This window comes from Malurus melanocephalus, unplaced genomic scaffold, assembly GCF_030028575.1.
Source record: "Malurus melanocephalus ecotype Western Australia unplaced genomic scaffold, MMel_1.1 scaffold_2, whole genome shotgun sequence".
In the NCBI taxonomy this organism is placed as follows: Eukaryota; Metazoa; Chordata; class Aves; order Passeriformes; family Maluridae; genus Malurus; species Malurus melanocephalus.
In genome coordinates this window covers 5,361,614-5,387,748 of record NW_026623234.1, presented here as the reverse complement: position 1 = coordinate 5,387,748, position 26,135 = coordinate 5,361,614, and the positions used below count along the sequence as shown (strand labels likewise).

At 40.1% G+C, this 26,135-nt stretch overlaps 1 protein-coding gene across 1 annotated transcript; it reads left to right on the top strand.

The window, feature by feature from the left end:
- The first annotated feature begins 522 nt into the window (after nt 1-522).
- LOC130573476 (cytosolic phospholipase A2 epsilon-like) lies at nt 523-26,135 on the top strand. The gene is made up of 20 exons (XM_057365923.1): nt 523-680; nt 2,523-2,595; nt 9,972-10,108; nt 10,409-10,540; nt 11,806-11,846; nt 12,739-12,781; nt 13,330-13,393; nt 14,768-14,928; nt 15,158-15,250; nt 15,886-15,923; nt 16,602-16,758; nt 17,244-17,380; nt 17,860-18,082; nt 19,201-19,315; nt 20,025-20,162; nt 21,002-21,109; nt 22,030-22,221; nt 22,688-22,854; nt 24,286-24,469; nt 25,313-26,135. Exons 1-20 carry the CDS (start codon nt 654-656, stop codon nt 25,549-25,551), a joined length of 2,469 nt encoding a protein of 822 aa, XP_057221906.1. The 5' UTR covers nt 523-653; the 3' UTR covers nt 25,552-26,135.

Below are 26,135 nucleotides of genomic sequence, written 5' to 3'. Positions count from 1 at the left end.
CTGAAAGACAATTTGCGGTCTAAGTAGAGCAAAATGGAGGGTGAGATGGGTTTAAAAAAATTTCTTTCAGGTATCTCTTTAAGCGAAGACTCCCTAAAAGCAATAAAAGGTACAAAAAGGCTTTTGCATGCCCATTGGTTTGTTTGGATGCCTTTGCCCAAAGAAGAAGTCCTTGTTGCCCACTCCTGGGCAGACAGATGGTCCCTGACTGCGGCCACTCACCTCCCCACAAGGCACTGCAGTTTGGCAGCTCACCTGTGGACGAGGGCACTGTGACCTCCTCAAAAAGTGATGAGGATGCTTTAAAGTACCAAACATTTGCTCAGTGCCTATCACCATGAAGGGAAGGTCACTTTTCAGGCTCAATTTCCCTCTAACTACAACTGCAAAGGCGTTCCTGCAGCACCAGAGCCCGGGTGCTTTGGTGCGGGTGCACAGCCCGCACTGAGCTCCTGGGGAGGAGGAGGAGGAGGAAGAGGAGGAGGAGCTGGGATTGCTCAGGTGGCGGTGCTGGGGTGAGGCTGYGCTGACTCAGGCACTCACACACCTGCCTGCCGGCTCCTGGCCGCTTAAAGCACAAGGAGCTGCTGCCTGCTGCTCCTCTGAACACATCCAGCAGCTTTGGCACCTGGCTCAGACGGGGAGACACCACCATGGGGCTGTTCTACAGCAAAAGCCAGGTAAGGAAAGATGAGAGGAGGCTGCAATGAGCTCAGCAGGCTGCCTGGGGTAGAGGGGACCCGCTGTGGGAGGTGATGTTTCACCTCTGGTGTCTTCAGCTCTGGGAATTATTCCTGAGCACTTGGCTGAGAGCAAAGTGGGGTTTCTTTCTGACTGGGTTTTTTGACTACTTTGWGTTTTGGCCTTCAGGAATGCAAAGATCCTAATGGTGTAATTTGTTATTTTGAAAATCCCCAATTAAAAAAATGAAGATAACTTTTTGCTTCCACCCTACTAGGCTAGACAAAATAATACACTGAGGAAAAATCAGGAGTTATCACTAATGTCAATGAATGCATAGGGCAAGTCAGGAAATTAATATTATGTGAGGTGTTAAATTTAGCTCTCTTAAAAATTGTGGCAGTTTTGGGGCATAAGGGAATGAATGGTAACATTGTTATATACTGATCTATGTATTTGTGGTACTCCCTGCTCTATAGGCAGTGTGAATGAACAGCCTCTCATATGTGTTTGTTGCATCACTACTCRGTTTTCCTCATTCCCTTTGGCTCCTCTTGTTTCTTGGTGTGGTTTTTGTGTGTGGTTTTTTGGGGTTAGTTTGTTTGATGTTGGGGGTTTGTTTGGAGTGGCTTTCTTGTTTGTTTTGCTTGGGGTTTTTTTTTTGGTCATCATTTAGAGCATTAAATGTACAATTTCCCGTCCTTTGATTCCTTTAAGAAGGACACTTATCTAGAGAAAAAAGGTATCTTAACTTCAGCCCCTACATATTAAGTACCGTGTTTGTCTGATCCTTGCTTAAAATGAGAGGATAGCAAAATCAAGCCAGTTTCCTCACAGGCTTGTTAAATGTCTTTTGGTAACCACTTTTAAGTTTAGGTGGTTTCCCAAAATTATAGAATCATGAAAAGGCTTGGGTTAGAAGAACCTTAAAAGTTATCCAATTCCAGCCCATCTCYAGGGGCAGGGTTATCACCCACTAGACCAGGTTGCTCAAGKCCCCATTCAWCCTGGCTTTGAACACTTCCARGGACGGGGTGTCCACCAGTGCCTCACCACCTTCACAGTAAAGAATTTCTTCCTAGTATTTAATCTAAATMTCTTTTTTTTTTTTTTTATTTTAAAACTGTTCTCTCTTATCACTAGTTGTGTAAAAAGTCTCTTTCTTGTTTATAAGCCCCCTTTAAGTACTGGAGGGCTGCAAATATTTCCTTTGATGTGTTCCTGAGAGTTTTGCTTAAAGGAAGATTGGGTGAGCTGAATTATTTAGAGAGAAATAATTACAGAGTTGTGGCTTTCACTCACTCCTCCTGAGAAGTTCAGGATAGGTCTCTGGAAGGCACTTTCCAGGYCCTCATTTTTTAAAAGCCAGCTGCTCTATATCAGGTATAAGAATGTAATTACATTGGTATAAATCAACCAATGAGCATCATCATTACACCATGATATTGCTCCTAATTCTTGCCCTGCCAGATTGTTTGCTGTTTGTTGTGAAATACGATGGATATAAATGACATCCTGTGAATTTTCCCAGAACAAGATGTGTGTCAGCTATATTAATAACACAGCAAGGTTCTTTATCATGTATTTCTCTGAGGCTGGGATGCAAGAGTCAGACACCTCAAGCTGAGGATTACCACAGGAGGACATCAGAGGTGGTGTCTGTGGTCTGTGGCCACATGTAGCTACAAACCTTCTGGGAAGAAGGCAATGCACAATGATGAGCCTCAGTTTAGAAATGTCTTTGTTGGTTGGAACTGAAACACTTAGTTCAATGCTATCTCTGTGCTTCTGTTCTTCTTTTTCGCATGCTCATCCTGTGCATTTTGTGTGCTGTTCAACAGACAGAACCATCGCCATGCAACTTGCTCACCGTAAAAGTCATACAGATGAAAAATGCCAGAAAAGCAGATATGTGTGAGTATCTTTGCTATGTAMCCCTGGAGCATCCTTATGCTTGTAAAACTACCCTGAATGTAACAAGTGTCAAAAACACTACAGACTATTTATAAAAGGAGACAGATAGAATATATGTGATCTGCTATGCTGAAAATGAGGTAGCACAGAAGATCCTATTTTTTCTTATATCTTTGTCAATATAGCACTGAACTCTAGTTGTAATGAGGACATGTTCGCCCAAAATGCATACAATATTTCACATCTGAATATGTAAATAAATGTTCTTTTATTCACAGGAAAAATTKCAGTAAGAACTTTCATTCTATGGTTCCTTCTTACAGTAATGTCCACCCTGTGTAACCCTGGACCTATCCAAGAGTATCGATGTGAACTCAGGACCGCACACTTGACATCTCTTAAAGATTATCAAATTTGATTCACTAATAGTCATTGCTCATAGTTAGCTTTTTCTATTCTTAAATATTTTTTACAGATTGCCCAGGAATTATAGTTATGTAAATATTTATCAATGGTCCATAAATCTCTGAACTGTAAAGCATTAGAAAAAATGGCTTGAATGACAACCACCTCCTATCTGAGGAGACAGCTGATTGCCTTGCATCTGTTCATTCATACTAACAGAAAAGTTTGAATGAACAAAGTTTCTGTATGAACAGGATCAAGCTAAAGTTGTTCATTTAAAAAGATGCAGGATGAGATATTTTTGTGCCTTCCCAGCATTATTTGCTTTGAGTTCTGCAACAGTTTGTCTAGAGACCAAAKATATGTGAAGAAGAGTTTCTCATTCTGATTTTTATCAGAAGAGCAATAAGAGGCTTTGTTGTTGATGAATGTATGGGGAAGAAAAATCCAAATGAACCTTCCCACTGGACTGTTTCTACAGTGTGGAAAGCAGATTTGAAGCTCTTTTACAGTCTAGAGAGAAATCCCTTCCTACAGCTAAAACTTATTTGAATGTACAAATGTACCCACTGAACTGAAAGTAAGAAATGTGGAAAACTWCAACTCTGAGATCTCTCCCTAGATAATGATGTTCTATTAAAACATCTGCATGTTAATGAGCTTACCAAACGTCCTCTCTACTTTTTTCTCATCTAGAGCAATGCTTTTCATTTTCATCTTTAAGCTTTTTTCTGAATGGGGTTCATTATGTTTTGATGCTGTCCTCCTCAATACTAGAAAGTTTCTAGGGCATGGGACAGGTAGTGAAATGCTCAGCATTTTCTGCTCCCCAGTTCAAGCCACATCCTTCCAGCCCATAAAGCTTTCTAAACSAACAATTTGAGTCACAGAGGGGATTTTGGAGGAGAGAAAATTTTGCACAAAATAACCAGGACAAATACTTGCAAAAGGCTAATGCTTTGTTGTGGATGTTTATTATGAAGGAAAGAAAAGTCATACCAGTCAGAGAGCACTGCCTTGCTTATGTTTAAATGTTAACTTCAGTTTTGACAGGCAGGTGCTTAACTCCACTAACATTTGATTTTATTGAGTATGAAATTTGTTAGCTGTATTTATGAGAAAGAGCTGTTTTYAAGCTGTTTGAGGACATATTTTTCTATGCAGCCAGACTTGTAGTAGTCACAGGTATCAATGAATGGCTCTTTATCATATRAAATAAACCTATATTTCAAAAATTTAAATGAATTAATTTAATCTCTGCTTAACTTTGCTGACAGTGTAAAAGCTAGTACAAAATGAGTGCTCATATCTTTGTAGGACTTCCACTGAGCAGCAGCAATAGGGGAGCCTTGAGATAAAAAAACAAACAAATTTTTGCTGGTTTGTGTAAAAAAACAGGGCAGTGTTTTTGAGTTGATTCAGTCATTTTTACATTTCCCTAGAGATTAACTTGACAATGTCTTACAAACTCAGAAGCACATGCYCTCTGTCACCTGCAGAATTCTGTATAGTACCATTTTCCTAACACTGTTCTTTTCTCATACTTTCTTTTCTCAGCCCTATTTTGATTACTTTATTTTTCCTGCAAACTTCTGTAGATAGAAGAAGTTGGCAAGTGTCACCTATTTTTCATTCAAATCATTACTGATTTTYGACATTTTAAATCAGCCTCTTCTATCTCTTGCCAATTGTGCCTAACCTTGCACTAGGTTTCTGTAGTTTTCAGATCACTTTGTTTAACACTTGTCTCGTACATTAAAGTTCTCCCAACCCGGTGCTGCAAGTTGACATAATTATTAGTCTATCTACTCAATTTTCCAGGTAATGGAGGTGGGAAAATTAATCCATAACAAGAGAATCTCAAAACCTTACTAACATCTCTTATGGAATAGATAGTAAAAGACCTTTAATGRGAGTTCAGAGTATATTAGAGTATTTTTAACTAAGACAATTTAAAGTGTTTCATTCTGTGTTTTAAACCCTGAATCTTTTTAATGCACCTTTCCCACTTGTCCCTCTGTGTGTAATTTCTATCTCTGATTTCCACTCATGTATTAATGCATAGCTGATATAATTGATAACACRTGTGAGTTTAGTGCCTTGTTTGTGTTCTCCACATTCCCCTTTCTTGCTGAGCACACCCACGTCCTCATCACGCTCATTTAGGACTCTTGATATTCCTGGACCTGTGATTGCTTGCCAGTTCCCAGATTTGGGTGTGTCCCCCATAAGCATCCTGACTCCCTAATGGGGTAAGACTTGGATGTGCACCAATCCAACCCACCCTTGGATCACAGTTTTTTTTGCTGAGAATTTTCGAGTTTCAAGATCAACTGCTCACTTTGGGCAACCATCATAGCTCCAGAAAAACGGAAGGACATGGCTTTTCACAACATGTGGTTCAGCTTGGGATTTCCCCATGGCAGGAGATCACAAATGCCAGAAGTTGATGTAGGTTTCAGGCAGAGTCTGGACAAGTTCATAGAAGAAAAAAAAGTCCTGTAAAAGTAGGCTCAGGAAGTCTCTGTATCTTAAATTGTGAGGGCTGAGAGAGCATTAAATGATGTTTTCCCTCTTTTACTCTCCTTAGACACCTATCTTTAAATGTGGGGCATATTGTCCTGGGGCACTGATGTCCATCCTTAACAAGACCAAAGGTCTTTTTTAAAAAAAAAAAAAAAGAGAGGGCAAAGGGACTGAAAACCAAGGTACTGCAGCAAAATTAAGTCCTTAAGGGGAATTAACAAATGAAAAAAAGAAGGAAACAGAGTGTTTAGGGTTAAGGAATGTGAAAGTGGGCTTTGCATGGAGATACCAAGTTGAGCAATTCTTTTCTTCCTAAAAATATCCAAGACTATCAGTGGGCACTAAATGTGAGCCCTAGACAAAYAGACCTTAACCAGTATAGAGTTAAAAGTATTCTTCACAATTTTCTATTAAAATGATATTTTTAAAGCTTTTATGGATTTTTTTTTAACTATGCTTTTTAATTTTGGAAACACTAAGTTTTGGATATTTTTTTATATAAGACATAAATTTGGGTATCTATATATTTTATAAATTATTAAGCATGTTCTACATTTTTAATAAAACTTTTTTTTTTTACAGGATTGCAGTAGCAATTCTGCCACATATGAGATCAATTAATCTCATATGGAAATCTAAAGGGAGTTTTAGGGATCTAAAAGTCCCTTTGAGATCCTGGAAAGAAATACAGTCAGTGAAATACATTATTGTTTAAGGAACTGTGTTCCGCCATGATACTTATTGCAGGAACATGCAGACTTCCTCTGGTGTTCTCTTCTTGCACTGTTGTTATTGTTTCATTGTTATTTATTTCTTACTTCACCATAGAAGCAGTTGCAGTTACACACCAGCAGCCTATTGTTCTAGGTGCTGCATAAAATATGGTTATAAAATCAGAGGATGTGTACTGATAAAGGTCAACAAGGAACGTTGTTTAGCAACATCTCAACAAAGGGGTGTTTTAAGGAAGGGTGCAAATGAGACTGTTAATACTGTTTTAGGGATACTCATAGGGTGCTCAGCCCAGGATGAAGGGCAGGGTSGGAGAAAGTGTGAAAGCTTTTTCTTCAAGTTTACCTAGTAGAAGATTAGTATTGAATGCTCCCTTGGGACAGGAACTGATCTCCTARGACAGAATGAATTCTGATAGTCTTACTATAAATGGCCTCATGGAAGGCTACATAAGTAGCCCATGTTCTTATTCAAAAAAGAATATAAAAAGCTTCAATCACATCAATCATCTAATATTTTGCCCTTCAAAAGACAGAAATGCTGGCCTGTCCACCTGCCCTCAGCCAAATACCTACTCAGCTATGCAGTGGGGGAAAAGAAGAAAAATTTTTGAATGGTGTTGTTAGCTTTTATTTTGTTACTTGGCTGGATCCAAGTGCAGGGAGACCTGGTCAAGRAAACGACCTGGGCAAACAGTGTTTTAGACCACATTCTTGGTTCAGGTCCTTTCAGCACAAAGTGAAAAAGCCATACCATAAATGTCATGAAAAATCTAACTTTCAAAAACAGTGGGGAACTAAAGGYAATCCATGAGGGGAAGGATGTTTGAGGCTTCTGCCCAGGTTACAGGTGGGCTGAAGGGTGAAGTTGTTAGCATCACAAGAGGAGATGGAATTAAAATTAAAACTGAAGTGCTTGGTTCAGCCCTGCTTGAATTGGCGCTCTCTATGAGGCAGGTGAGATTTCAGCTCGAGCCAGACGAGTGGGTGCCCTGCTGTTTGGGATGCAGCAGGGACTGTGGCKATGGTGTTTTTTAGCATGGGTCATGTTGTTGTAATGCTTCCTAATGGTAAAGCACAATTAAGATCCAGTTCTGCCTGCTATTACCCTGCAAGATAATTAGACACTTAGTGTAGTAATTGGATGAAGAGACCATGCTTTCATAAATACCTGCTGCCACACCTGCTTTTGGCCGGATATTGCCCCACAGCAATACCATGGCTGCCACCCCAAGCATGTTTGACAGCAGTTCACGTGTCGTGGTGGAGGGGAGGGACCCACGGGGTCACTGGTGTGACGCTGTGCTGTGTGACTCCTGTGAGAGGGTGGTTGCTGTAGTTAGCCCATGGTTAGGCTTACACACCAGGGTGATGGAGATTGGCTTGCACGTGGCTGGCAATGGGAACTTGTGATGTGAGCAGGGAAAGGCAATGGGATATGGCAGYGTGACCGGCCAGGCTGGCCACAGGATATGCTGTGCAGTGCCACTTTTCACACCTGCTTATTTCTGGAGGTGGTCAGGCAGAGCACCAGCCTGAGGTGCCAGAGATGGGTAAAAAAGGTTCCTGRGTGTTGTAAATGTCTCCCCTCTTAACACCTGGAAAATACTTTACAAACAAAAAGTTATTAGGTTTCAGAGAGCACCTCTGAAACACAAAAGGTATCACCAAACATGTTTTGCAGATGGGAAGAGGGAAGCATGCTTGCTTAGTGGCTGTGTCAGAAGCCTCCCAGAGGCTTCTCAGAGAAAGAGAGCTAAATGAGAAGTCTCTGCAGWCTGACAGGTAGCTATTTCTCAAAGGTGTATGTTACAGTGCAGTAGCAGACAGTGATCACTTACAGAGAAAAAATAATTGATGGACTTTTAAAATAATACTTTGTTCTTTACAACAGATGAAGTCAGAGCATGTATTACTAATTGAGACATGCCAATGAAATAAACTTTGGTTCACCCACAGACCTATGCATTTGGAGCCTTCTGATCCTTCTCCTAGTGGGGACAAGAGCCAACACCAATCTCTGCTAATATCAGTCTGGGCTTCCCAAGAGCCAAAAAATATATTTATATGGACATTTCCTGTACTCACACAGACGTTTGGGAGCTATTAGAATTGTTAAAAGTTCAGCTGATTTCTATGTGTTTTGATTTTTTTTTTTTAGAAATCATATATCTTAATACATATGGCCACTACTTCATCAGTCAAAGCTACTCTTCTTTCATTCAGAGTTACTCAGAAAAGATGACTTAAGATTCAGAGAAGTCAAGGGGGTAAAGAAAGGCTGGCTTTCTTAATTCTTGAGTTACACATGAGGAGTCAATAACAGGCCAAGTCAATTTTGCATCTCAAAGTCAAGTCTGCCAATAAAACTAAATTTAAGTGACAAGACTTAGGCCTATTCAGATGAGGGTACGTCTGCTATGTGATGGCAGGAATGCTTGAGTGTATGGCATTACAAATAAAGGARACACATTTCTACTAATGGGATTGGTGCTTATGGTGATACTCTCCATGCTATCTTTGGCATTTATGTAGGTTGTCATCCCTAACTAAGAGATCATATTCCGTAGGGTGATCATCCCTGACTTTTGAGTGTGGGTCCACAAGATTGCTAATCTCCTGAATCATACTTACCTTTTATTTCCTAATAATGATGACAAATATATTTGCAGGTAGATTATTCTGACCTCAATATGAAAGTGCTTGTTGATGATGCAAGCACTGCAGGCTGCTGCTAACCACAGTTTCCTACTGAAAGCTCCTACAATGGACTTCATGTGGGGTGCCACATTTACAACTGCCACTTCAGCTGAGAAAGGAAAATAAAAACAYTAAAGCTGCCCTCCCTATACCTGGAAACATTGGAATTAATAGGTGAACTTTATGACCTGAACACACCTTGAGTGGAAATAGCAGAGTGATGCAATTTTGTGCAAAGAARCAATGTCAGCTCATTTTGTGCTGGGAAGCACAGACAAGCTTCCACCTGCACAGCAATTGTTGCAAACACCTTTGCCACTCTGGCTGAGGTACAGAGATGCAGGTGACATTAAACAATCCCTTTTTTATACAGCTTTATTGGTGAAAACTCTGTATCAGTACAACAGCTTTGCAAAGCAAATGTTATCCATCAAACTGTTCAGCATGTCAATGCTTTTCTTATAATCTTCTTCACAGAAGATTAAGTTCAATTAATTTAATCTCTTTAAYAGGTGATTAATCTTCTTTTCTTGAAAATTTTTTGCTTTATTTTTTTTTCTTGAAAAGCTCTGTTGAGTGTTTACTTCTTTACCTTTCCATAAGGGAACAAAATAGATGGAGATCAGGTACCTTTATAGAAGATGTGCCTTCTGTGACAGCAGTTTTGCTTCATGGGAATCTTCAATGCRACAAGCTTTTGTCTCCTCCACATTGGCAGCCAGAGGTCCTAGAGAAAAGAAAGGATGCTCAGGAACTAGACAAGACAGAACTTACAGCCAGAGCTATTCTAGACACATTAAGGCATGTTCATGCCTACCTGTGGAAGCACAGCAWGTAGGAGCTGAGCTCTGTCCATGTGGCAGCCCCTGTCACAGCTGCTAATGTCCAGGGTGCCCAGCCCTGTGGGGTCCTGGACTGAATTCTGTGTATTGCTTTGAGTTTRGAGCTTAAAAATGCTTAGAGGGGACTAGATTGCACTGGTTCATTGCTTTCCTGCTTTCCCTGTCTCAACAGTAAGTCAGTCTGATTGCTACGTCAGCCTGAGCCTGCCAACAGCTTCAGTGCAGCATTTCCGCACCAAGACAGTCCCGAACAACAAGAACCCAACATGGAACGAAACTTTCCACTTCACCATTCAGAGCCAGGTTAAGGTAAGAATGCAGACACCTCCAACAGCTTTTCTTACCAGATACCATATAGTCCTTCAACTCTATGAGTCTTTTTGACTTTGCTTGTGAGATATTCACATCTCTTACTATACCTATTTACATTTTGATGATTAGATAAGACTATCTGCCTGCATAGTCAATAGAGTACATAGAGAGAAACTTCAGTATTTCTAGTTTTTCATTCTTGAACTTCTTTCCCAATGTTCTTCAACAAAAATGAGATATCTGTAGCCTTTATGTTTGTTAAACCTATTATGTGTATGTAATTTTTTCCCCCCCCAGAACATTCTGGAGCTAAAAGTTTGTGACGAGGACAACCTAACTCAAGATGATCATCTCCTCACTGTTTTCTTTGATGTCTCCAAAATCCAGCTTGGAGAAAACATTCAGCTAAGCTTCCAGCTGAATCCAAAGGTATGGGTAAAATTCAAGGGTAAAGTAAAGMGGGTGTGGTCGGGTGAGAATATGCTTATCTCAACATTCCTCTCATGTGTACCATGTACAAGCATTTCTCACTGCCCACACCTGAGCATGTCCATCTGTTTCAGGGGTTGATGCCTACAGTTGTTTATGTAATCATGGCAAATTTTGGATGCTGCTTCTACAGAAATAGCTGGCTAACATTACTGATCTTATTGGTCATATTGTCTGGTTGTCTGGTTACCAYCCTTGATGTCAAAACACCAAGAGTTTACCCTGGTAGTTTTGCTGCTGTAACTGTTGGTTCTGAGCTGTGTGCTATGTTTTGCCTATACAAAAGTAATGTTATAGTCACAAACTGCAACCCAAATGTGACTTTCAGCTTATTTGGACAATTWACATAGGACTCACAGAGCTGAACTATTTTAAAAATTGAGTTTTTTAGCAGGTCTTGACTTCGTGTGGTTGGTCAAGTTTAGACTGAAGTTGTCAAGGCAAGATTTAGGTCTGCAAATGCTTGGGTGATTGCTGAGTTGATTTGGTACCCATTTTGGAAAATCTGGCTCTTCATGCCATGCCCTCCTTATACTAGGAGGGCAGGAAGATAACAGGAATCGCAGAAAAACTTTCAGTGAGAAAGAAAATCTCAGGGACAGGAAATTACAAATTTAGACAAATTATCTTTGTCTAAAAGACAAAGATAAGCACACAAGAGGTCTTTGTCTGCAGACTCCATCAAACCAAAGTAYACCCTCCAGAACATCCTCAGCTTCACAAACCCAAGTGCACCACCATGTCAATGTGTCTCCAGATCTCTCTGTCCCAGTGGATGAGGGCTGGGAGCGGGTCAGGATGTTGTGTGTGCMCTGGAGAAATCCACCCTCACTTATGCTAAGGATCAGTGGGGAAAGTTTATGGRAGGGGAAGGAAAAGGGGAAATGAGGTGACTTTTGAAACAGTGTGTGAGCAGTGAAGCTATGACTGCAGAAAGGGGGACAGCCACCAAGAGGCCCTGTGGTATGTATTCCACTTGCTCCTGRGGTCTAAACTAGGAGTCTGCCAAATTAATGGATAAGATGCTCTAAGTGTATGATACCAGAGTATAACAGATACAGTGTGAAGGAAATTAAGGCTGTGGCATGTGCAGTAACAAAAGGCGGACACTGGTTTATAGAGATCCCTGAAGAGTACAGATTCCTGCAAGGTATTGCTCTGCACAGAAGACCAACCACACTGACTGCCTTAATTTTCTTTTGCAGGGAAAAGAGGAGCTGGAGGTTGAATTCACAATGGARAGCAGGTACGTGAGGTGAAATAGGTGGGGGTGTAAGATGGAGACTCAAGGTTACTGGTAAAAATCAGTTCACGCTTGCAGCCCCCTAACACTGTCAACATCTGATTAAAACAGAATAAATAAATAAAACTTTGGGTAGAGCACTTAATGTAGGAGGGATGCATGGTGGTGCAGAGTATGCATGCATCTACATCAGGCATCCAGACACAGGGAGAAGCAAGTACAGGTGCTGATGGGAGCAGAGATATCCCTGATGGCAGCTGCTCACCAAGGTGAAAGGCACATTCTACACAGGAGGAAGTTTTAAGTTTCCCCTCTTGTTCCTTACTGTGGGATCCCAGATGTTTGCTTTGTCATAAGAATGTGGGAAAATGAGACTTAGAATTTGTTTTAATTGTGGGAATAGATTAAATTCTGGTTTTGGGCTGACTATAGAGTTAATGGGGAGAATAAGCTTGTAGATCAGTCCTAGGCTGCTGTTGAATTTTAAGGTAAATGGTAATATTTTTTCTCTTTTTTTGAAGGCATGTTGGGTGAATTCACCAGCTTTTTAGCTCTTGACCCCACAGGTTTGAACTGAACAGTATAGGGCAATAGTGTAATTATGCCATCCCTGTGTAAATTTACTTCAGTGTGTCAGAAAATGATCCTGTCTGATACAGTGAGGACCTCCTCTCTTTGGCAGATGTCCACAAATGTTTTAAYGTTCAGACTCTAACCTGTGAGAGGCAAACTGTATTAAATATGCAGGTGGAATTTCTGATACTGTTTGTCTGTGCTGCCTGTCCAAAGATGAACTTCTAAAGATAAAGATAATGTAATAATCTGAAAGAAGAATCAAAGAGAAAAACAAGAATGTGCTGGTTTCCAATTGATTGTTTGCCATTTTGTCTTTCAGTCCAGATCCTCCTGAAAACATTGTCACTAAYGGAGTTCTAGTGGTAATTTTTATTTCATAATCCTTTTCCCTGCCATGTAGAAATGATGATTGTAAAGCCAATGTTAAAGGCACCAGGCAGTTGCTCAGCATGGAGGCATTGACCAGAGACAGCCCGAATCTGGTGTTGGCATTGGCTTTCCCAATGATGCCAGCTGTGACAATGCTGGGAGAGGTTAAACTGTGAAGACAGTGAGTGCTGCCAGCTCTCATCTCTGCCTGAATGGAGCTGGGCTCAGGGTATGACAGCCTTCCCTCTGCCCAGGGAGAGCTGGGAACCCTGTTTGGAGAGACTTCTCCTGTGGCTGATCCTCCTAAGGCCACTCCTGCAGGCAAAGCACGTAGATCCCATCTCTTTCCTCATCTCTATGCATTCTGTTATTTCCCATGTGGAAGTCCAATCCTATCTCCCTAGATCTGGTAGGGGAGTTACAGGTTGGCACTGCCTCTCTCTTGAGGTGCATGCCCCAAGACCCTGCGGGCAGGTGTCCAGTGGGCAGAGCTCAGCTGATAGGGAACTCCTTTGTCTCTTGCTCTGGTTGTCTCTTACAGTCCCGAGAGGTTTCCTGTTTGGACGTGCAGGTGAACGATGGGAGGCTGAGGAAGGACGCTATGGGTGAGTCTTTTGCAGACTTGTGGAGCAAAGYAGGTTACCACTTAATGGCAGAAGCACTCAAGGGTTTTACACTTGAACATCCTGGTTTTAAATGATTTAATATGCAGGACAAAATCTCACTGATGCCAGCGGTCTGTGGAGGGGGTTGTAGTTGATCAAAAATATATAGATTATTCCTGAATGTGGTGAGATGAGCTTGTGGTCTAATTTCCCCACAAARTATTTTCCTCTGCAGTAACATCTTCTTGGATACTTAAAATTTTCCAAAGCATTTGTACAAGAAATTGAGGTTTTTTGAGTCCTAAACTGAAGCTAACTCCTGTAGTTTTTGAATTCTGGGACAAAGAAGATGGACAGAATGGGAATTTGGCCTCTTTTACCATCTAACTTCGTAAYATTTCTTTAGGTATAGCAATATAAAATATGCCACTAGGTGAAACACAAGACACACAGTATATTAACAAAGACATTTGCTGCACACTTAAAGCAGTGTATTATTGCYGTGTCAAGCCCATACTTGTGGAACTGTTTGCCTCCTTCGCAATTTTTTAAGTGTCTTGTTCTGACATCAGATGATGACCCCAATCCAGCTCATTGCTTAAGCACCTGGGTGATCCRGTTGAGCTCAGCTGTCACAGGGAAAAAGTTTGCTAGGTGTGACTGAAAATGCTTAGGTAAGGTAATTCTTTTGAAGGCTGGCTATATACTTTGGAGTGCATAGCTTTACAGAATATATTTCAACCCTGTGGGTCAATATCTTTCTATATAAAGATAATTTTTGATTACTTGAACAGAGATTTCTGATTTTTTTTTTTGCAAGAAAGGAAAAAAAATCATCAGACATAATTTTGTAAATGCTAGAAAGATTTCAAAAGAAATATTACAAGATGAAGGAAAGAGAAACAGGATACAGGGACTGAGATTTAACTGATTCCAAAGAGAACTGTGCTCTGAAACAAAAAAAAAAAGTTTCTGCCAAAACTTTTGAAATCTTCTAAGTATCTCAGCAAYAAGACAGTATGTAATATTAAAATATTATTATGGTGTTACAATAAGGTATTTTGCACATTTCCGACTTTTCGAAGAGAGTGTGCCCCCCCCACTGTTTTTGGCTGTGAGTCACTACCTGATGAACAGAGCCTTAGGGTCAGCTGTCACATCTATATCTAAGTGCAGTGGTACTGTAGCAATGGTCACTGTATGTCACGTTCTTTACCCCATCTCTAAAATTGAAACCCTCAGATTATTTATTCTTCCTATAATTTGTGTATCAAAAGGATGTAGTTACTTTAGGAAAACATGTATTACATTAACTGTGCAAACAAATGATAAACATTTTCTGAAGAGCTTAAGTTTGAAACATCTTTGCTTCAGAGAGGAAGTTTGCATTAACTGTGGAYGGGTCGTATGAAGGAACCCAGGTGCACACGCTGAGCTCCTGCCTGTGCCCGACGTCCCCWGCCAGGTTCCACTACATCAAGTACAACCAGTCGGAGCTCACTGTGGCTCTGCCGCGGCGGAGGCAGCTCAGCAGGGTATGTCACCACGACTAATGTGCGGCTCTGTGGTGTGCATTTCACTGGGGACCTCTGAGACCTGAGTRTGCCTGCTGATTTGTGTATGCTGGGAAATGTATGTGAAATGTATGTGCAACAGGAGAGACTGCTTTCACTTTTTTTTCTCCTTTTTCCTTTTTTTTATTTTTTTTTATTTTTTTGTAGAATAGGTAACTTGTTCATTTTTTGTCTTACCCTTTTTTTCCAGTCTATATCAAATCAAAATGAAAGGGATATGAATGAATCTGTGACTCTACCTCTGAACTCGCTTCCTATACAAGAGAAAATAACAATAGGAGAGGTGAGAAACAAGTCTTTCTTAACAGTAAACAGCCCAACACGTTCAGTTTGGTGGATGATTAGTCCTAGAGCTCAGTGATTCAGTTCCTGTCAGGCATAAAGCATGCTATGGTGCAAGGTGTGAATCACAGTCACTCTGCAACTATGCAATAGTTACTTTTGTCTTTTGCTCTGCACGTGGTTCCAGGCATGCCCTGCACAACCCTGTTTTGAGTTTAAACTAATTTCCTCAGGACATGTCCAATATGTATGTTCATCAACATAGTATGCAAGCTAACACTAGTGGATATGATAATTAAGACTTGTATTTGCAAAAGGAATGCCTGAAGCCTAAGAGATCATCCATATGTGTATGGTTCAGATACCCAGCTTTCAATAACCTTCCCAAATAATGAATGTTAAACTGTGAGAATTGGAGGGGCTCTAAGCCCACCTAGCTCRGGTAAATGGCTTTTATTCAACCCAGACAGTGCTGGAACTTGTTAAGGTCTCTCACAGCCCAGACCATTGCTGGCCAGATTCCCCAGCCACGTTGCCGAATTCAGACAGTGAGACTCAGGCCCTAGATGGAGTGGGGGAGGAAGGTGCAGAGTAATGACCTGAGCATGCTTACACTGTTTGTATTGCGATTTTCAGGACAGGACAATTGACTTGTACACAAAGGCAAATGAATGGTAAGTGAGTCTCCAGCAAGACCTGATCCTGTAACTGGGAGGCATTTCCCCCTCCCAAAGCTTATGTGGAATCAGCAGGGGTTGATGCAGGCCCAGTTGGGAGCAGATGTGTGCGTTCATTATTGGTTTGTAGGTTTTATTTGCAAGGTTCTCCTTTTCATTGATGACAAATTAAATCATGGATCCCCTGTTTTCCAAATTTCCWAGCTGCTAGTGCATCTCAGCAATAGGTCTTGATTTGTGTGCACTATTATGCTCACAGATGGAAAGAGCAGCTCGGCAAAGAAGTCATATTTCTGAATTATATAAACAAAATATAAACAAAACTTCAAGGCATGCAGCTGTTTTTCTAATCTCACAGCTGCAGTGCCTGTTGACAACAGCTATCTTATTACAGGATGTATGGCAGCACTACTGAAACTTGAAAAACTAATTATATAAGCAAATCAAACCAGAAGTCTGTTGTAGATACCATAACAGGACAGTGTGTTGTGATCTACTCTGCCTTCCCAATTGAATTCTCAATTTCAGCTACAGCAGTTAGCTCAGGCCTGTCTGTGGTGCTGATTTTCCTCATTTCGTTATACTGTCCAGAAACTGGTCGGTAAACACACAAAAGCACAGCTGGAGTCATCCAAGGTGACTAATAATACAACAATATCTGTGCCCTGGTCTCAGGACTCAGGGTCTGTGTTTCAGGCCAAGAAACCTTGATGCCCGCCTGGGGTTTGACTTATGCACAGATGAACAGAATTTTCTGCAAAACCGAAAGAAGGTRGTTGCTGCTGCCCTAAAGGATGTTCTTCATCTGGAGGAAGATCTGCAAGACCATGAGGTAACCAGTTAAAGGCCRTGCTGGGGGATTTTTCTCTCTCCTTTCTTTCAAACCTCAAGATTAGGGATAATTTTTTAACCTCCTTCTGGTAAGGAGTGAGGATGGTTAACTTCAGCTCGTTCCTCTAGGGCACTTTGCCACCAGTGTGTGATCTCAGCTGGAGAGTTCAACTGTCTGTTTAGATAAGAAAAATCTCTGTTTCCACTCAGCTTATAGGTGAATAATTTGAAGGTGTTTCAAACCAATAGCTTGGCCTGTGTTTCTTAAAAATCCTCCCTGAAGTGACAAGACCTAATATATTCCACTAGGAAGGTATAGCATGGAGCAATGCTGCTTYATATCTTAATTGATGTGTTTTATTTTACTAGTGTCTGTACTAGCAGTACTAATGCTGCTTTTGCATTTCTGTAATCTTTTGTCATTATTTGTGCCTTAATGCCACTCTTTCATCTATGCTTTCTGCTCTTTTTTTTTGTGTCAAACAGGTGCCTATAGTGGCTGTGACCACATCAGGATGTGGCATAAGAGCACTCACTGCCATGTATGGCAGCATTTTGGGTCTGCAAAAGTTGCGTGTTCTGGATTGTGTCTCATACATCAGTGGTTCATCTGGCACAACATGGTGAGGAGCTGTTTTGATGCTATTGTTTGGATCTTATAGTTTTAAGAAAAATATGTTTTGTCTTGATTTCAAGAAGTGTAAAAGCAATCAATTGAGTTATTGGTGTCATCTTTGGGTTATGAATGCCAAGGTYACCTACGAAAGAACTATTTTGCATCGTAACCTACACCTAACTAAAAGAGGAGACTTTATTTGAAGCAAAAAAATCCTTAATCCTGTGCAAAATGATCCTTTGTGGTTATTTACTGCTGGACAGAAACAGCTTAGACAGCTGGTGTAGCTGCTTGTGCTGCAGCTCAGGTTAAYTGATTTTTGACTGGTTGCTTTTAGACTTGCATTTCTACTTCAAGTAAGCTCGAAGAGAAGAGTAACTAAAAGATACAATAATAAGTGCCCCAGACTATGCAGAGTGTATTCCCTGAGTTTCATAAGCAACTTGTTCATTTYTCCCTGCATTCCATCATGTTTCCTGTCTGCAGGACAATGACAAAGCTGTATGAAGATGCTGACTGGTCACGTAAGGACCTTGGGGAAGTCATTGTTGAAGCACGGAAGCAAGCAGCCAAATGCAAGATGGGGGCTTTTTGCTTGAAAAGTCTGAGGAATTATTACAGAGAGCTGAGCCAAAGGACCCAAGCAGGACATAAAACATCTTTTATTGATCTGTGGGGGCTCATGATTGAATCCATGTTAAATGATGGGGTAATGTCTATACATATTTCTTTTCATAAAGTTGTTCACTTATTGTTTATGACCATTGCAAGATACTAGAACCCTAGGAAGTGATACCTGGTTAATAACCCTGTACKTGCTGTGTAGGCAGAACACATGCATTATTTGCTTTAATAACTTGGAGACACAGCATAGGTCTACAGTGAGCCTGAAGTGTCACTGAATGTAGCAGAAATGCTCAGTCTGGCTCTAAAGTAACCAAAATGCTGATTAACACAATAGCTGTGCRAGAAATTTTAAAGATTCTTAATCGTCTTTTATAAGTTTATGCTTTTCTTTGTCCACTGCTGCAATATTTACACAGGCTGAACTCCTAACMTAAATGTACTGCAGATGTACCTCTTATGTGCAGAAGTTTGTGACTTAGTCATAAGAAAGTATATAGATCCTGAGCTGCTGAGACASCTTTCAGCTACTTTGGATTTGATCTCTCAGGATCTTCAGTTTCTAATTTTATTGTAATGACACAAGCAAAAAGCTTTCCAAACATTTTTCCAGACTGATGATAGTGGGAGAAAAAGCTATTTTATTTCAAAATTCTATAAACATGGTTTGCATTTTGTCTAGATGAAATGGATAAAATTAAATACTCACATTTCATATCATATTTCACACTGTGTTTCTAGCCTCAGTGCYACATAGCAAAATTTGCTAGAATTTTATCTAACTGAAGTATACTCAAAATTCGCATTTCATGTCCAAGTTGTTAGAATTGAACAGCTCCAAGATTTTTCCTCTGTGGATGTTAACTTTAAATAGAGTATTTAGAAAAAGAAATCTTGATTAGATAGTTCAATAATATGCTGCCTTGAAGAACTCCTGTGATAACAGCTGAATTACCCAGATCTGCCCTATATTTAACTCATATTTAGCCATATAAATCCAGAACAGAATGTGAAGTAGKTAATCACTGTCATTGCATACTGAAAGCTGAACATGGCCAGTAAACAGAAATCGTTCTCTGTTATTCAMGTGCATGGAAGTAAATTTAGAAGCAAATTCAGGAAACTAAAAATCTTAGATTTTATAAGCTGATGYATTTAAGGAACTGATTAACAGATAACTCTTTGGTTTTTTTCCAAATCCAGAAAAGCCACCACAGACTTTCTGATCAACGTCAGGCAGTGAACCAAGGCCAGAACCCACTGCCCATCTACCTTGCCCTTAATGTCAAGGACAAAGTTACCACTAAAGATTTCAGAGGTATGTTTAAATTCTGAAAAAGAGCTATATTTTCACCCAGGGAGATGCACTGTGGGCATACTGTGAATAATGATGAATTATTTTGAATTCTCATTCCAAGCCCAGAGAGGAAGTGTTCAGAAATTTAAAGAGTAGCTGGGCAGCCACATGATAGACATCTACAGTTCAGTATTTTATAAGATCTTGGTATGTGATTTTGTATTTTCTGATATTAACTTCAGACTAAAAACATAACATAATTCTGTGACAGTCTCAGAAATTATACARGTTGTTAAAGAAAGGGATTCACTAGAGCTTTAAATTTGCTAAATGTATATTCTTGTCCAAGACGGGAGAATTGGAACTATATGATCTTTAAAGTCCCTTCCAATCCAAGCCATTTTATTATTATATTATTCATAATTGGCTAATGCCAATAAAAGTAATAGAAGCCAATGTGTGTTCAAGTCCACCTTCCATAAGAAAACTTTGTCCTCACTAGATAAAAAGAAAGAAGAATTTAAATTTCTCTCTAGTCCAGAAGTTTCACAGTCCAGAAACTTGTGAACAGTGTGATAGCTATTCAGCCGTGGCTGCTGGCAGGGTTTGCTTAGGATGGGTGCTGAACCAGTTTTCTTGTGAGAGCCAATGCCTGAAAGGCTTATTCCAAGTCTGGCAACAGGACAGTTTTCTGTGGTGGAGCTAACCCTGTTGGTGCTTGTGTTGGCAGAGTGGGTGGAGTTCACGCCCTAYGAGGTGGGCTTCCTGAARTACGGCGCCTTCATTCGTGCRGAGGATTTTGGCAGCGAGTTCTTCATGGGTCGCCTGATGAAGAAGCTCCCTGAGTCCCGAATCTGCTTCATGCAAGGTAACTCACYAGCCTGGGGCAGAGACAAGATTTTAATAGAAACAGCAATGATTCAGGAATTTTTCCCCAGAAACCTGTTGTTAAGCATGAAGCAGCAGAGGTACTGGGTCAGTCAGYTGACAGGTTTCCTGGAGAAGTTGTCACAGCACCAAGCCTGCCTGAATTCRAAAAGAGTTTGGAAATGTTCTCAGCATCRATGGGRTGTGATTCTTGGGGCTGTCCTGTGCAGGGSCAGGAGGTGGGCTTGATGATCCTTGTRGATCCCTTCCTACTCAGGATATTYTGATGCTGTRCTTCCTGAGGCTCATTCAAATACCCTTGACAGCAAAGGTGGTTTTATAATTTGGTCTAAGATAAAAATAAGGTAAAATGACAAAGAAGCTGTCATGTACCTTTTGAGTGCTTTTGAGGCATGGTCATTTCCTGTAGCTTGCAAAAACTTTTCCAAGTTGGAAATCCATGGCACACTGCAGAAGTCAAATAAAAAATTTACATGGGTGGGGTGAAAAAGAGGAGAATCGCAGAAGGACCTGGCTGAAAAGATTTCTTTATCAAAGGAAAAAGGAAATAAACATAGGAACATGGCACCTGAAAATAAAATTTAAAAAAATGTTCCAGGTAACCAGCTAAAACATGGTTAGAAGGCACAAGACTTTGAATTTTTTTCTAAAATAAGTTTACCTTTGGAATCTRCCACTGAAATGGATGTCTGAACTTATGCAAAAATTGGATAGAAATACAAAAACATTAGAGAAGAGCTGGGGAAGGAGCAGGAAGCAGTTTTTAAAAGAACTTGTGCTTATGTCTGCATTGCTCATTATACCTGTCCCACTTTCTAGGAATGTGGAGTAGTATCTTCTCCAAAAACCTCTTGGATGCCTGGCAYGCAGCTGACAATTCAGAAGACTTCTGGCACAGGTGGACCCAAGACAAAGTGACTGAAATAGGTAAATCAAAATATCATCCTCCAGGCCCCTCTGATAGGGTAATGCACTCACATTTCCATTTTTTGAGCTTTTCTGTCATCCTGTTGCTCTCAGTCTCTGGGTATGGGACCAGAAAAAAGGAAGTTATTTGATTGTACTGCATGGCCAGGGCTTTGCTTAAATAGTGAGATTGTGACACAAAGGAAAGGCACCATCAGAGAGGCCTTGATGTAAAGGACATAGGAATGGGCACATAAGGTGGTCCCTAAAGTGTTGTGTTTACAAGGATTGGAAAGAAACACTTCTGTCAAAGCCTCATGTCATCTATTTGGTAGCCAGAAAGAAGCTTGACTCTTTCTGTTCCAGCATCTACTTTCCTTGCACAGCACATCWCTCCCTCCAAATCTGACTAAACTGAAAGGCTTAGTAGAGGTTAAACAAAGTCAATGTAGTGAAGCTCTGTTACATCAGCTGAGAGAGGCACCTGTTACAGAAAGACCATTCMTTGAAAATACTCATGAGCATCTTCAYRATAAAATTCAAGCAAAGCCAGTGARCAGACTTGGGTTACATTTCTGTGGACTATATGATCAGAAAAAAAAGCAGTAATCCCTTCAAATATAATAATAATACTATTTCCCCCATTTGTTGTTTGCTTGGAAGAAGGAAATACTTCAGTGTGTACCGAAGTCATACTATTTTATGAGAAAAAATGTTCTTTTAGTCATGTGGAATCCACCAGAATTTAGAAAACACAAGTATGTTTGTCCTTTTGTCAAATTARCTGGAACTCATAGCAGACCATAGGCAAAATAATGCAATGCTGATCTGTGAACACGAGATTACGGAAAASTCGTTGGCCCTTTCACCTCTTTGTRTCTTGCCTCYTCTTAATTTTGGTTTTAGTTSAATTTCATGCMATTTATGCTGTGTATMTCTAGAGGARCAACCAGACCTGCCTGAGAAGCCGTATGAGATGGCTACGTGCGTTTTCACTCCCACGAGYGGCCTCTCCACCACGCTCCGGGATATCCTGACGGATCGCCCCGCTGTCTCCAAGTACCACAACTTCCTAAGGGGCTTCCAGATGCACAACGAGTACATCCARCATGAACATTTCACCAGATGGAAAGGTGTGGAAGGCTCTCCTACCTAAATGTTTCATTGAGGCAGGCAGAGGGGCTGGGAATTAGTGAGGGATGTTTGCATATCCTGAAGAGAACTGAGTGGTTTTGCGGTTACCTGTTAGTACTCACTGAGAGGAGGGGGAATGAAGGAACTCCTCACATCTTTCACTTTCAGTGACAAAAATGTTCAATTATTTGGTCATTGTGTACTCAAAGCCCACACAGGAATAAAAATTGCTAGGGTGGGGCTCTGCATATAGGCAGCATCTTTATAGGTTTTGGTACAGCTCATGGGTTTAGAAACACCAACAAAATGTGAGTGGAGAGGCTGAAAGAGCTTTAGGATTGCTGCACACTACCCTAAAGCAAAGGAAGATGCTGAATGGGAGGGAAACTCACCTTCCTTTTGCTTTCTAACTCAACAGATGTCTTTCTGCAGTTTGCTAACAGMTCTGAATCTTCCACTCTTTAGACACTTTGCTAGACAACTCTCCTAATGACCTGAGAGGCCACTCAGACCACCTGGAGCTGGTGGATGCAGCTTTCTTCTTTGAAACCAGTTACCCACCCCTTCTGAGACCAGAGAGGAAAGTGGATGTCATCATACACTTAAATTACACTGGTGGATCACAGACCTTGGTGAGAAGTCTTAAAATTGTTTTTCTATCACAACAGCTTTTCCTTTGCTTTGCACAACTTTCAAACAGGTGTCTGAGAAACRTGGAACTTAGTGGAATGTAGTAACATGCTATTTTCAAACCTTWTAAGAAGAATGCARATTTCTAGAGGGGAAAATATGTCTWTTTTTSTCTCAAACTACTTTTGAAATATCCCTAATTTCTTCACCAGTGAAATACAGATAGGCAAAGTGAAGATAAGAAAGTCTAGCTGCAATGTCTATTGTAGTCTTATAAATAATATTTAATAGCACAAATATAGCTGGGAAACTTTTGTGATTCAGGTGCTAAATTTAATCTGCATTTTGCTTCTAAATGTAAGATTTTTTTTTTTTTTTTGCTTTTCAATTTCAATGTTGCTTTTCTAGCCGTCCAAGAACAGCCTAGAGAGTAAGGAATTTCTTCATGTTCATTTTTATCTCTTTTAATAAACACATTTTTTTCTCCTTCAGTGGTGGACTTGAAGTGAGGTATCAAATGCATTTACTATGTTTGCAGAAATCTGATTTGGTTAAAATGATTATATACATATTGAAAGTGGTATTTACCACATAAATACACAGGTTTAGACTTAAAAATACAGACTTGTAATTGTAAATCTGTCCATGAGGGACACCCCAAAAACCCCAAAGTTTAGTGGTTAAGGTTCTGTCAGTTTTTCAAGTGGAAGACACTTGAGTGGTGCAATTACACATGAAAAATACTTGTCTTCGAACTGCATTGGAAATGATAGTATCTTCAACTATATTTATTTCCTGTATTCTGAAATATTTTGGAAACAATTTAAAATGAGGTGGTACTTTTTTGTTAGATAATTTAATGAAGTTGGAATCACAAATGAGCTTTTTGATGAAAGTTTTCAGTGCTATATTTTGAGGTCTAAACTATTTTATTAGAAAATCTCATGTTATTTCTAAAACTCAAAGTTATAGAAATTGGTAGGTTGGTCTCAAAACTGCTAAAGTTTACTGTGGTCAACTCACAAGTTATCCTGCTATATAAACAGATAATGGGACTGAGAATATTGCTGTCTTGGATTGCACATTTAGTTTTGTTTAGACCCACATTTCTTCTGACTTAGTTCTTTAACTAATGGTCTATGACATGGTTTGAATGTATCTGTTCTGTTCCTACATCATATTCCCCTTTTAGAAACAAGCTTTAGTACAGATTTAAACTCTCTTTACCTTCCTGGTATTAGGTGTTTTCCTGTAGGATCGTGTCCAAATGCCTCCTCAGGCAACAGAAAARCAGGGGCTGCAGGTGCCCACATTATTTCTGGTTGTCCAATGCTCTCAGTCTGTTTTGTACAATTTGGCATGAACTTCTGGGCTTGGGCAGCAGTCTGATCTTGGGTCTCTTTTGTGTTTCTTGTGCTGCTGCTGTTGAGCAGCCCCTGGAGCAGGCTTGCAAATACTTTGCCGAGCAGGAAATTCCCTTTCCCTGCATTGGGCTGACAGATGATGAGAAGAACCTGAAAGAGTGTTATATGTTCGATGGTGCCGACACCCCGGGAGCTCCTCTGCTGCTTTATTTTCCATTAGTRAATGACACCTTCCAAGCATATGTAGCACCTGGTAAGTTAAAAGCACCCAGCTAACTTTATTAACCCAATGAATTTTCTCAGTTCCTGGGTGTTTTTTCCTCAACCCAATACAAAACACCTTGGTTTGTTTGCTTGTTCTTACTAGTGAATAGATTGCAAAATGGGATGATTCAAACTGTTTACAAACTGTTTGGTGAAATCTTGAATCTAATTTTAGTTTGGGTCTTGGTGCAATTAAGGAAAAGAAAAAATGTGTTCCTCAATTAGAGGAATGGAAATGAATCTCTTAGTATAATTTCCAAAAGTTTACTTTAGTGTAGAGAATCAAGTTATCTTTCAAATTATGTGTGATTTTATGACAGCCAGATCTGGTTGAGAATCACAGTATGAAATGGTTCTGTGGAGGGCCACTGTGCTTTCTAATTAGGCCACTCGGTATGTTGGTTGTATATGCTGAAATATCAAAGCATTTATACATAAAGTGTCCTTCTGGACTAGTATTSGAGATGGAGACTTTGCTTTAAAGATGATTTCCAAGGCTAATAATATTCTGCTTCCTGCTGTCCTATATATCTCTATTCCTTTTAGTTTGTATTGTACTGAAGGATCTGCCTCGTAAGCCTTGGGCACCAGTGACCACAAAAAGGATGTGCCATGAGCTGGCCAGTAGATGGTGCTGASTGTAATGGAAACGACATTTGGTGACAATTTATTCCAGTAGGCTTTGTTCAGAAGTAGATCTTTCAGAGTTCAGATCACTGCACTTATCTTCATAGTAATTGCATCTMCAAGTTATTCTTGACCTATTCTATCGAAGTATGGTATTTCTATACATATAGACTATACAAGCACTTTCCTTATTTTCCCTTGACAGGCATGGAACGTACCGCTGCTGAAATGGAACAGGGCAAGGTTGATATCTCCAGTTTCTCTTCTCCATACTCAACCAGGGAGGTCTCACTRAAAGCAGAAGATTTCAACAAGCTTCTGAAGCTGACTAATTACAACATAATGAACAATGAGAACATGATCCTTCAGGCCTTGCGCATGGCTGTGGCACGGAAGAAACAAGCCCTGAGCCAGCATGTATCACAGGCACAGCCCTCTGCTTGAGCAGCATTTTCCTCTCCCTTACTATGTATTTACAAGACAGCACATATGTGATAAATACTTCACCATTCTTGGCAGGGGCCATGTCTTTCTAAGTAACCTTCTCAATCTGATCCASAGTTGTGGTATCAAACTCATCAGTTTCTGTTGTTAACACCATCTCAAGGTGATGCTCAAAAGATGAAGATTCAGCTGTGTGCGATCAGGAAATAGCATTACCTCTCCTTGTCTGCAATCTCTTATGGTCTTGGTGGCTAATATTGCTAATACTTCTTCATATGGAAAATATTTTGGCATTTCATTGGGACTGTTGGTAGCAAATCCACAAAGCCCTCTTCAGACACAGAAGGTAGTAATCATGAAGTATCAATTTGAAGCATTTTTAATAGTTTTAATAACCTGAATTAAACTGCCTACTTTTATAAAGTTTTCTTTCCCAGGTACTTCTTTTTGGTCATGAMTTCTTGTGAAATAAATATTTTATGAAGATATTTGATTTTTCAAATTTGTATTGGATAACAGAGATATGGATTGGTGGCCATTCTAGCTCTTTGATGACATCTTATCAATTAAATCAAACTTACAAA